General features: G+C 36.1%; 1 protein-coding gene across 3 annotated transcripts in view; it reads left to right on the plus strand.

Moving 5' to 3' along the window:
• Window positions 1-12,386, plus strand: part of CDH2 (cadherin 2) — a 197,157-nt gene extending 184,771 nt beyond the window's left edge. For 2 of the 3 annotated variants that reach the window (XM_011360391.2, XM_023530796.1), the window contains 2 exons: window positions 2,107-2,271; window positions 10,982-12,381. In XM_011360391.2, the coding sequence (XP_011358693.1) occupies window positions 2,107-2,271; window positions 10,982-11,188 (372 nt within the window). In that variant the 3' untranslated portion in view covers window positions 11,189-12,381. Of the gene's footprint in view, window positions 1-2,106; window positions 2,272-10,981 lie in introns of all 3 variants that reach the window. The other variant, XM_011360390.2, reaches the window with a different exon arrangement.
• Window positions 12,387-13,126: the final 740 nt, after the last annotated feature.

Below are 13,126 nucleotides of genomic sequence, written 5' to 3' on the forward strand. Positions count from 1 at the left end.
CAATCTCGCTGTGTGACCTTGGGCAAGTTACTCAACCCCTCCCGAATCTATTTCTTCATCTAAAAAGATGATAATAAAACATTCTTCAGAGGCTTGTTAGAAAGTATTAGAATACTTACTAAGAGGATGGTATAGTACCTGGTACATAGTGGTTATGAATGTTGGTGACCTTTCTCCTCTTTGTCTCCTTTGTTATTTTAATCATTACTCACATTCCTGACCTTCCACACTCATCCATCTAGTTTATTACTCTCTAAATCCAACCTTGTTGCTCAGATTTGACTCATTTGTAATGACTGTGCAAAGAGCTAGGCTTTGAAGTCTTTTACATTTGGAGTCAGTCTGTTTCTGTGTCTTAGTAGATCTGGAACCATGGACTAGTTACTTGGGTTATTTGAGGCTGAGTTACCTTGACTTTAAATGGAGATAATAAAACTTAATACCACACAGTGTTGTTCAGAGCATTAAATGAGCAAACATATGTAAAGCACCTAGAAGATTGCCAGAACGTGGTAAATATTCAAGCATTGAATAAATCAAAACCACTGTAGAGATACTACAAACAGTTTTAAATTGGTTTTAGACAGAGATAAAGCCTGAATTATAAAGCGTACCAGAAAATCTGTACTTTCTGTAAATGTCAACATTAAATTGGAGAATTTTCAGTAAGCTGGGAATGTGACATTTTATATCACCAGAATTTGGGGGTTTGAAAACTGCAAAGTATTTGCCCAAACCTGAAATTTTGAATCATTCGATGCATTTCCACATGATAGTTTCTTTATACATTCTTGCCTTGCTGGCTGATATTAAAGCTGAAAATAGTGCTGAGGGCCCAATCTCTGTGCTGAGCAGTGGTGGACAGGCTGTTTTCTAAAACGTTCCCACAGAGCCACACTGGAAGGAAACTGCCCTCCCTGGCTTAGCACTGTAGGGCCAGAGGTTAGCAAACATTTTTCTGTAAAGGGCCATATAGTGAGGTTTTGTAGGCCATGTACAGTCTCTGTGACACATTCTTCTGTGTTGTTACTTTTGTTTTAAATAACCCTTTTTAAAACATAAAAGCCAGTTTTTTAGAAAAATAGGAAATGGATCAGACCGGGCCCACGAAAAAACATATTTTGCCTACATTAGACCACTGAAGGGAGAGAGGAATGAAGAATGGCTTTGAAATCCTGATGAACTAATGCCTTTTTTTTTTTTGAGGAAAAAGAAAACATACCTGCATCAAATTTTAAAAATATATATGTAAACATATATAAAACATCGTAAGGGAGGGAAAAGTTTTCCTCAATGCTCTTAGAGTTCTTGCCTGGGTCTGAAAATTAAACTAACAAAGTCATGAGAGACTTCACAAGAGAATGAAGACCCAAAGAAGTGACTAGAGCAGGAAGCTTTTATACCTTTTAGAAAAGGAATAATAAAATGGTCAATAATTGACAAGACAACAGGGTTTGGGCCACAGTTAGTAAATGGTGAAGAAGTAGCTAGGAAGATAAGGGTTAGTTTGACAAAGTTTGTTTGTATGGATTTCTTGGCCCCAAATTCCCTGTCTCTGGTGATAAGAATGTCTTCTCTCCTCTTGGTACAAGAAAGAGACCTTTCACTTGGGAGTTTTATGACCTGTTTTGGGGGAAAAGATGAAGCAGGGGGAGGTCAGAGTGACCTTCATGTTGCTCCCATTTTTAAAAAAATTACTTCAACTTAAGATACTTAATATGCCAAGGTGCCATCTTTTAGGGTAGTGTGTCCTGAACCCCATCAACATATAGTTATTACCTTCACTTCTATGGTACAACTATGTTTTCTAGTCAGTTTTTTAGTCATTTTATAGTAGGACCTTGTGTCACTGCTGTTTTCCATTGGAAACTGATGAGGAACATAGTAAAACAGATGGAGCACAGACTGTAGAAATGAAAAACACAGAAGAAAGAGCTGTGTGAAAGAAATATTTAATCATAACATGAAAAACTCATAGTGGCAACTTTTCCATTATGTTAAATTCTGCTCATTTCTATGCATTCTGGGTATGTGTTCAAACACAAAGGTTGTATTTTCCATTTTTTATGCACATCTATCATGGATTTTTGGTTTTGTCTTTTGCAGGACTATGACTTGAGCCAGCTTCAGCAGCCTGATACTGTGGAACCTGATGCCATCAAGCCTGTAGGAATCCGACGACTGGATGAGAGGCCCATTCACGCCGAACCTCAGTACCCTGTCCGATCTGCAGCTCCGCACCCTGGGGACATCGGGGATTTCATTAACGAGGTACAAAGAGATTCTCGCTTTCTTTATAAGGGCATTTATTTTGTACTGATGGTTAGCTCTATGTAGACCACAAATTGCTTGCAGTACTGCTTTATTGTCCATTAAAACACACTTGTTTTTCTTAAATTTTCTTTCCTTGTAAGCAAACGTAGCTTCAGTAACAGAGAACAGATTCCGTTGCTTTGATCAGCCAAAAAGAGATCAAGTAATATTCTGCATTTGTAAATGACATTCATGTATATTACCATGAATTCATGTATAATATCATGTATTAGCCATACTATCTCCAAAAGGATTTTCCCTAGATTAAAAGTAATAAATAGACTAACAATATTAAATAGTGTATTTCAATTTTATTAGCACTGATGAATGTAATAATAGTTCATTTTCATTTTCCTCACACTGTATGTACTCTGAATCCACAAATGGTGAGAATTCAGCACCTACCAATGACTAGAGAGTTCCATCAAATGAGATTAGTAGAAAGAGCAGCTATATTAAATATTATGTAAGTGATTTAAATACTTGTCTAGTTGAGGAGTTTTAAGAGCTTCTGTAAGAGGCAGCTAATTCTCTGTTGAATATAACATATGATTTCCACTGTTAAAATTATTATGGCCTTCTTTTAGTTTGTTACTGACCAAGAGTTCTGCTACATTTAATACTTAAGTTTTGAAGTAAAATGATTTATGCTGCTCTTTTGATCATGTCTATAGTTTTACTGCAATTCTACTTTTGAATTTTTATTTATAAGTATAAGAGAGCAATACATATTGATATTAATTGCGAATATATGGCAGATCTCATATTCTCTGGCCATATTCTCCCACTCAGTATCTCCAAGATCAGAATTGGTCTCAGTGCATTACAAAGTGGAATGCATCTGTCATATATATTACCTTCAGTCATATGCTAATAAGAGTCCTATTTCCTGGGCTTCCTTGAAATAGTTGTATATTATGTATATATAATCAGTTTTCCTTAGGTTTTTAGATATACTTACAGTTTGTAAAAAAAAAAAGTTTTGAAGCAAAGTTAGAATATTTATCTATCTTTACAACTATTATTATTGTATATTTCCAAAGTGTATGCTGCTTTCTGAACATACTATTTTTATTTCTGTTAAATAGGTAATAGGTTAATTTGTAGTAGACATGATTTAAAAGCTGATAGAAGGCAAAAACAATAAAGAATCAGTAACTCCTTTATCTACAAAAATATGCCCTGACTTTTCCAGTATATTACACATAGTCCTGGTTAGAGGAATTTGCAGGAATATTTATATATGACCAGATCGTTTTGAAGATGTAAGAGTACCGATGATTTTACTTATTGTTTTTGTCATCAAGAGAAATTGTTGAGTTATTCTTGTAATTGTCAGGTTTCAAGATACAGTGAATCTTCTGAATGTAGATGTAGGTACTGGACTTTTTAAAAGCAAAAATTCTAACTTCAGTATGATTCAACAAATACTTAACTGAATGCTTCCACTTGTCCCTGAAGTATCAGTATTCCGTGAGATTTCATCCCACCCATGACGTGCTTCTTTCTCAGTGATAAAGTTGAAGCAGTAAGTGGTACTTGTAAGGCTGTATGTAATCTGATTCTTGCCTTCTACCCCCACCACATCCCCTTCCTGTGCTGCAGCCCCGCTATTTACAGTTTCTCAAAGCATCATAGTTTTGACTATAAAGTAACTCTGCAAAGCCCTTACCTTCTTGACCATCATGGAGATGGAGACAACCATTCAGTCTTCAGACTCAGTTCAAACATCTCCTTCTCTGTGAAGGCTTCTTGGATACCTCTGGGAAGGGTCAAAAGAAGCTTATGCCATAGCCCCCACCACTGGAATGTAACTGTCAGTATTTCTCTTTCCCAGGAAGCATGTATGTTTCTCTTCTGAACGGGGACTATTTCTTGTTCACCTTTGTGTAACCTAAGAATCTAGTATGTTGAGAGCTCTTGTTGTTTTAAGGAATTTAAATAATGTGGCATGAAATTTTGAGCACCACCCGATTTGCAGTCGATGGGGATTCACTAGGGCCCAAGTCGGGAGCCTTTCACTATATTACTCAGAAAATGTAACTTGGAACAACTTGGTTGTCCCAAGTGGTGTTTTAGTGTGTGCCTTGCATTTGTTCGTGTGTATGTGTTTGTGTCTATGCATGTGTTCATTCATCTTTTTTTTACTGGAACTGGATTTTCTTCAGTAGGTAAAGAAGCGGATCTAGTTAACAAGATTCAGTTATCCAACTCTTCCTTCTAGCCACAATAGAAAGAGTTACAGTAGGAGTTTCCACTTGGAATTTACTTTCCCCAAAACAGTGCCCAAGTACAGAGCCTAAAAAGTGGCTTGAAGCCATAAGGAACCTATGTCAATACGTATATGAAAAACTTTGTGCCAAACAACTGACTTGCAGATTAACTTCTAGAATACAATCAATTCATAATGTGGAGATTGTCTGTGTTTGTTAAAAATGGCTCATTTTGAAATCATCTTGAGCTTAGTTTAGACTCATTCATTCAGCAAATAACTCTTGAATGTGCACTGTGTGTACATAACTGTGCCAATGATATGTAGATAAAAAAAAGAAATTAGATCTGGATTCTCTGTGTGTGCTGCTTACTTTGCTATTAGCATGGTCCTTCTACTAAACAAACATTGATACCTGAAGCTTTACTTTGCCAGGCATAGGAGACCCATTGCATCTGGTTGGCATTCCAGTTTCACCTCAGGCCTCTCCCCAACCTGCATCTTACAGACAAGCAACAGAGATCTCTGCTTGTAGTTCCTAAGCTCAGCTTATAATTCCATGTTAGTGTCTGTTCTCATGCTATTCTTTTTGTGTGGGATGCCCTTCACCCTTTTTCTAGATGTTAGTTTTTTCACTAAGTTTTTACCACTCCAAGAAGGATTCGGGTATACGGTGCAGAGTAGGCACCATGCAGTGGCCTCCCATCTTACCCAGGACTCACCTCTCTTCAGAACTCCTATCCCAATGTTTTCCCTTCTGCCTCCCACCAGAGCCCTCCCATATCCCAGGGAGGCTGTGTGGGACACATTGGTTTGGTGAGTACATGAATGGGTGAAAGAATAACATTTGGAAATCATCCCCCAAATGGCACTGAGTCTATGACACTGAATGTGATTATAAGACAGAGAACAGTGCAAGAGAAGGGTGACTAAACATCTATACACAGCAATGCCCTACATTTGACACAGGAAAAAAGTCAAAAGAGGTTAAAGTTTCACCGAAAGCAACTAAAAAGATTATCCAGGGATGTGATGGTCAGTTCTGCAGGAAAATTCAGGGGGATGAAACTGTCACCAGCCCTTAGTCAGAAATAACACTCATACGTGCCACATGGATTCTTCCATCTAAAACAACCATGAAGACTTGCTCAATATCTTCCTGTAACTGGATGGATAAAAATAAATACATGTGAAGTTTTAAAACAGTTGATGGTGTTTAGAAAGAACTCGAGCATATTTTATAAATACATTTATAAAAACATTTAAAATGCAAACAGATTTCTTTATCTCCAGTTCTTATTTGATTTAACATAGTACTGAATGTTCCAAAGTAAGAATAATATAGTAGTGATTATAATTGGAGTGTCTTTTATAGATGTGAGGAATAGGTAAGCTCATGAGAACAGTTTCTAGTTTGTTTATTTAAATAATGAATGAATTTTGCCTCAAATATCAAAAATGATAATATTTCCAGTCTGATAGGTAAAGTAAAACAAATCACACATTTTTGAATTTCAACTAGAGAATTTCATTCTATTTTGAGATTTTTAAACATAACCTTCAGAGGGTGATAAGTTGAAACAAATTTATTTAATCTCAGCCTGACATTAGGTATTAGCATACCTTCAAGAACTTTACTAATCCTATATATTTCTTTATCTCAGAAGTATAAAAACCAAGGGCATACTTCTGTTAAAAGACTGACTTTTGATTAATATCATTTAAAACATATGGAGGGCACTTCTAGAATAACTTGTTTGAAACTACTAAAGTTTAAAACTTTTGCCTTTTATCTCCTAATTATTAAATTTAATTTGCCTTTTTTAAAATACTTCCATCCACTTTTAAAAGAGTTGGGTGTTTGGGTTCAAATCCAGTTGCCTTACCTAACAACTCTGTTGCTTTGTACAAGATCAGGATCTTTGGATTTAACCTGTTGGATTTCCAGTTTTCTGATATATAAAATGAGGATAATACTAGAGCTACTTTTTAAGATTGCAATGAGGACTAAGTGAGATAGTCCATGTAAAAATACTTGGTGTAGTTCCTGTCACATAACAAAATCTCTTAATTATTATCACTGTCATATTAATTACTATCACAAGTTATCTGTCAGGAGTGAAAACTTTCTGCTGCCCTCTAATTGTAAATAAAAAAAAATAAAAACCTCTTCTTGCAAAAAAAAAATTGCTTTAAGTAAAATGAAATTCTCGGAGAGGGCACAGAATTCCACTGTAATGTAAACATGGTACACCTGTATGTCCACATATATTTAAACCTGGATCCTAGCTTCTTCTTAAAAGTAAATGTAAATATGAACAAGATGCTGTATAAAAAACTAAGCCCAGAACAGCAGTAGAAAATTAAAAACTACTCAGGACAGCAGTACAAAGTTACCTCGTAGACTACCTGCACGATGTTAGGCACTGTGTTGGACAGTAGGATATGAAATGAATACAGATAACCTCTGCAGAAAGGGATGTCACAATCTAGTGTAACCAAAACTTGGCAATAAAATTAAAGGGGACCAAAGAGACTCCAGGAATTATTTCCAGTCATGGCTGGGGGGAAATTCATGTAGTTAGGAGTGATATTTTTAATTGGCTTGGATGGATGGATGGATGGATGGATGGATGGATGGATGGATGGATGGATGGATGGATGAATCAATCAATGAATATTAATCAGAGGGAGAAATATGAGAGAAGACATTTCAAACAAAGGGAAACACATTTCGGCTAGCAGAAAGTGAATACGCCCATAGCATGGAGGTACATAAGCACGTGACATTTTTAGGTTAGAGGAGATTCTGGTGATCAGATCAGTTGTGGTTGCTGGAGTTGAGACCAGCTGAAACAGAGAGATAGGGGAACAGTCTAGGTTCATTGAATGTGCCTCTGAAGACTTTTGACTTTATCCTATAGGCTACCCAAATATCAGGTATTTGAGGAACACCTTCTAATTTTTTCATGTCTGCAAACTTCAGTTATTGTTTACTTAAACTTATAATTTTTAACTTAAGATATTTAAATAAAAGGAATTGTTTTAAAGTGCGTGTGCACCAATTAAAAATCATCTTGCATACTCCCAGAGGAACTCCTCCTTTATTTGGGAAATACTTTTATAGGTGATAGAGAGCAATCAGAATTTTACTTGGGAGAATGACATCAAGTAATGTCTGAGGGAGAAACCAATAGTGGCTTGTAGAAAAGAAGCAGGAATAGTGCTGGGGACAGGAGACAAGTTAGAACGGCTTTTACTGTCGTCCAGGAAGGGTATAATGAGGACTTCGACTAAGGCAGTGGCACTGAGACAATAGAAGACAGAATGTCGGGGAATCGGTAGCACCTCTTTCCTCTTATATCCCTCATGGGCTCCTCCACTGAAGAATGTGAGTTCTGTAGTCCCTATAAAAGCATGTCTGCACTCATAAAGCATAGGATCAGAAGTCTGTAAGTATAAGCCTAGCAAGAATTAAGCAAGAACCACAGCTCTTTCATTTTTCAGAGGCATCTCAAACTATAGAAAATAGTTCGGATTTATCCAGAGTTCAAGATCTGTGTGTCCTGGAACAGCGAAACAAGCACATGCTCTTCTAGATTTAGTCAAACTTTGATGAGAGAAAACTCATGCAGTTAGTTTTTAAACTTGGCAGCAGTATGTTTGTTACACATCATGTGAAAAGGTGTCCGCACCTAAGAATAAAGGAATCAGTAAAGGCGGACCAGAAGGTTCTGTGGCCCACTGGATTTCTTCTGTACATTCATTCACTCTGGTTTCATGCCTGTCACTGTCAGCTGCTCAGGATTTGACTATGATTTTTTAGAATTACCAAAATAGTACCCAGGGTTTATATAATGCCTCATCCAAGAGTCCCATTTTATTCTTGGATAAAAATCAGAGCTATCCAGGTAGAAGGGACTTAAAGTACTAACCTTCAGCCTAGAAAGATGGCTTGCCTAAGAATTCTTGAAAAGTTCAGTGGTTTTTGCCCTTTTATAATTATTAAAACCTGAGACAGTGTGTGATGCTCTAGCATAGCACAGTGATCTCTCATGGATTTTATGGCCTAACTTTTTTAAAAAAAGAAAACATAGATTTGATAATTACCAGGATATTCAGAAAGCCAAGGCAAGAGGTAAAAATAATTTTTAAAGAAACAAATATTTTTGAGACTCTCAATAGTGACTGTGGGACTAGATTATCACTAGCATTATATTTATTTTAAGGAATTGAATTAGGTGTCTTACACTTCATGAAGAGTCTCTGGTCCTTTAACACAGCAGTGAAGACCAGACAGCTTCTAGTGTTTATTCCCAAGTCACAGTAAACACAGGCCACCGCTTTTCTCTCCACTGAATCCAGACAGACTTGATTCCCTGCCATCGATTCTTTAGAGCTAATTTTAGTCTCAACCTTTCCATTACTCCAGTTTGGTGCTGACACCTTAAGGATTGGATAGTGTTCTGCATGTATTTTCGCTTAAAATTTGAATTGATGACCTAAACACAGTAACCTTGCCACTGTCCCTGTTGTCTGTATTATAAAGCAGTTTTACTTAAGGTCATGGTGAAAACTTAATATTTGTCTTCAGAGACCCATTTTACTTATCGGGAATTTCCTTGATTTTTCTTTATTTTTCTTCAGATCTTTCTTAGGTCCAATTCATGTGTGGACCCACATTAGACATTGCTGAACTAAAGGAATCACTTAAAGAATTAAGTGATTAATTAGGTGAACAAAAGGAGTCGCTTAAATTTACAGTTGCTAGACTTCACAGGGAAAAGGAAAAGAGGGTACATGCTAACGTAGGAATATAAACTCCAGGAAGGCAGGCATTGTATCTACCTTATCAACAGCTGTGTCCTCACACTAAGCAGAATACATTACATTATAGATAATAAATATGTCTTGAATTGAATAAATAAGTGCAAACAAAATGAATGAATGACTTCTTGGGCTTTTGCGAACTAAGACTACAGTAACTAACAACTCCAAAGCATTGTTGGCTTACAAAACAAAGGCTTACTTCTTTCTCAAGTTATGTTAACTGTGGGTGAAAAAATAAAAATCACATACATATCCTCATAAAATACATGTGGATCAGAAGGATTGATCTAAGATAGGATGGTCCATGGCATCTTGGATAAGTGAGACCACCATAAGCCCACCAGCATTTTAAAAGCAGAGTTGTGGAAAAAGAGAATGATTGCTTAGAGACTGATGTTGGTAGATCTTGGGAGTGCTAGAATGTAATTGGGAAAAAATTAGAGAAAACACCAAAAGGACCTAGTATTAAATCCTTAAAAGTTTTGTAGAGCATAATTATGAATTAACTGCAGATATATGAATTATATACTAAAACAGTTTTTATAGGAGTTAAGTTTATAGATAATAATTACATTGGTTTTTATTTTTTAAATTCTTTTTAGGAGTGTGTGTGTGTGTGTGTGTGTGTGTCTGTGTGTGTGTGTGTGTGTGTGTTTCGAAATTCCCTCTCTCCACCCAGTATATATCCTACGTATAGATATTAGAGCATGACTTTTCTAGGGCCTGTGGGAGCTAGAAATCACTGTATTCTTAAAAAATAATACTTTTTTCTCACAATTTATCAATTAATTTCACACTTTATGTTTTGTGAAGAACATAAATGATTTATGAGTAATCTTCCTTATATTGTAATCACATCTGGCCTTGTCTTTATTCTTCCTTTGATATCCTTCCAAATTTAGGTCAAATACAATGCCACTTCCTCTTTGAACGCCTAGATATCAGTGCTTGTCTGAATTTTTTTTAACACTTTGATGACATTCGCCTAGCCTTCATAGTTTTGTTTCTTATTTATCATTTATTTCATAATATAGTAGTGCCTGTTATGCTAGATTGTAAGCTTGTAGAGAGAAAGAACTATAGGACACTCACATGTATGTCCCTTTCTTTGTCTTGCATATAATTCATATTCAACCTGTTCATTGTCAAAATCCTTTGACTCTCACTCTGGATAAATTAGGGTCCGTGTATCACATGATTTCACAGCCCTGTGTCTTATTTCATGTAACTTACTCCACCAATAATTACCCACTCAAAACTATTTCTGCCCAATGCACTATTACACAGATGCATTACCAGATTTCATTTAAGATTCTGCCTTCTCAGCTTCAAGCAGTTAGACATTTGTTTTTGTCATCTGACAAGCACATTCTCCAGTTAACCACCTGCCATTGTATGCCTTGGCCTCACTGAGCTAGACTCCTTAGGGGTCTTTCTTTGCAGAAGAAAGACATAAGTTAGTTTTTGTCTAACTTTGAAACATGGTGATGACCTCAACTTCTATGGGTTGAAAATGTGGTCTGCAGGTAGAAACTTACAAATAAGTGTTTGATCCTTTGGGAACAGAAGGATCTGCTTGTGGATTTGCCAGTTGTAACCCTCTCGTCATTCTTTCTTTGTCTTTAGGGCCTTAAAGCTGCTGACAATGATCCCACAGCTCCACCATATGACTCCCTCTTAGTCTTTGACTATGAGGGCAGTGGCTCCACCGCTGGATCCTTGAGCTCCCTTAATTCCTCAAGTAGTGGTGGCGAGCAGGACTATGACTACCTGAATGACTGGGGGCCACGCTTCAAGAAACTTGCTGACATGTATGGTGGAGGTGATGACTGAACTTCAGGGTGAACTTGGTTTTTGGACAAGTACAAACAATTTCAACTGATATTCCCAAAAAGCATTCAGAAGCTAGGCTTTAACTTTGTAGTCTACTAGCACAGTGCTTGCTGGAGGCTTGGGCATAGGCTGCAAACCAATTTGGGCTCAGAGGGAATATCAGTGATCCAATACTGTTTGGAAAAACACTGAGCTCAGTTACACTTGAATTTTACAGTACAGAAGCACTGGGATTTTATGTGCCTTTTTGTACCTTTTTCAGATTGGAATTAGTTTTATGTTTAAGGCTTTAATGGTACTGATTTCTGAAATGATGAGTAAAAGACAAAATATTTTGTGGTGGGAGCAGTAAGTTAAACCATGATATGCTTCAACACATTTTTGTTACATTGCATTTGCTTTTATTAAAATACAGAATTAAACAAACAAACAAAAACTCATGGAGAGATTTTATTATCTTGGGGGAAGAAACCATGAGATTGGAAAATGTACATTACTTCTAGTTTTAGACTTTAGATTTTTTTTTTTCCACTAAAATCTTAAAACTTACGCAGCTGGTTGCAAATAAAGGGAGTTTTCATATCATCGATTTGTAGCAAAATTTGAATTTTTTCATAAACTAGAATGTTAGACACATTTTGGTCTTAATCCATGTACACTTTTTTTATTTACTGTATTTTTTCCACTTCACTGTAAAAATGATATGTGTACATAATGTTTTATTGGCATAGTCTATGGAGAAGTGAAGAAACTTCAGAACATGTGTATGTATTATTTGGACAATGGATTCAGGTTTTTTGCATGTTTATATCTTTCGTTATGGATAAAGTATTTACAAACAAAGTGACATTTGATTCAATTGTTGAGCTGTAGTTAGAATACTCAATTTTTAATTTTTAATTTTTAATTTTTTTTATTTTCTTTTTTTGTTGTTTGGGGAGGGAGAAAAGTTCTTAGCACAAATGTTTTACATAATTTGTACCAAAAAATAAAAAAAAAAAGGAAAGAAAGGAAAAGAAAGGGGCGGCCTGACACTGGTGGCACTAAGTGTGTGTTTTTAAAAAAAAAAAATGAAAAAAAAAAGCTTTTAAACTGGAGAGACTTCTGACAACAGCTTTGCCTCTGTATTGTGTACCAGAATATAAATGATACACCTCTGACCCCAGCATTCTGAATAAAATGCTAATTTTGGATCTGGTGACTGGTTTGAACTTTTTTTTTCTACTTGAGATGCTTTGAATATTACAAAAATCCCACGTACTGAAGTTTCATTGAAAACAGCAGTACAAAAATTTGTATTTGTTCTTGCACTATTCACCATTGAAGCCTTAGCATGTCAGCCGTGAACAGTGAGTAACAGAGAATCATGGTGGATCTCCTCATTCTCATAGGAGAAAAATGTCAAGTGACACAGGAATAGACTATACTGATGGTGGTATACAAATCACATCCTTAACTTCAGTGAACTTTGTACGATTCATAATATCATTTGTGCTTTAAGTCCTTTCTGCTCAAGCTTATGGTCATTATACTGACTCTACTAGGCCTTTCTCCTTAGCGCACCAGCAAAAGGAAAACCTCAGTAAAAAGTTATGAGACTGGCCCTGAAACCGCAGTGGATACCCGGAATTCTCAGGCAATTTGTTGAAGCCATTATTTTATGTACGTAGCGAAATATATACTTTGGTTTGACTGACTTCCATTTGTTGACTTGACCATTTTTTTCCAATTTTATTGAGATATAATTGATAAGTAAAATTGTATACGTTTAAGGTGTACAATGAGATGATTTGTTATATGTATACATTATGAAATGATTTCTATAGTCAAGTTAATTCATACATCTGTCACTTCACATAGTTACTGTGTGTGTGTGTGTGTGAGTGCATATGTGTGTGTGTGGTGAGAACACTTAAGATCTATACTCTGAGCAAATTT

This window comes from Pteropus vampyrus, unplaced genomic scaffold (genome assembly GCF_000151845.1).
Source record: "Pteropus vampyrus isolate Shadow unplaced genomic scaffold, Pvam_2.0 Scaffold55, whole genome shotgun sequence".
Lineage (NCBI taxonomy): Eukaryota > Metazoa > Chordata > Mammalia > Chiroptera > Pteropodidae > Pteropus > Pteropus vampyrus.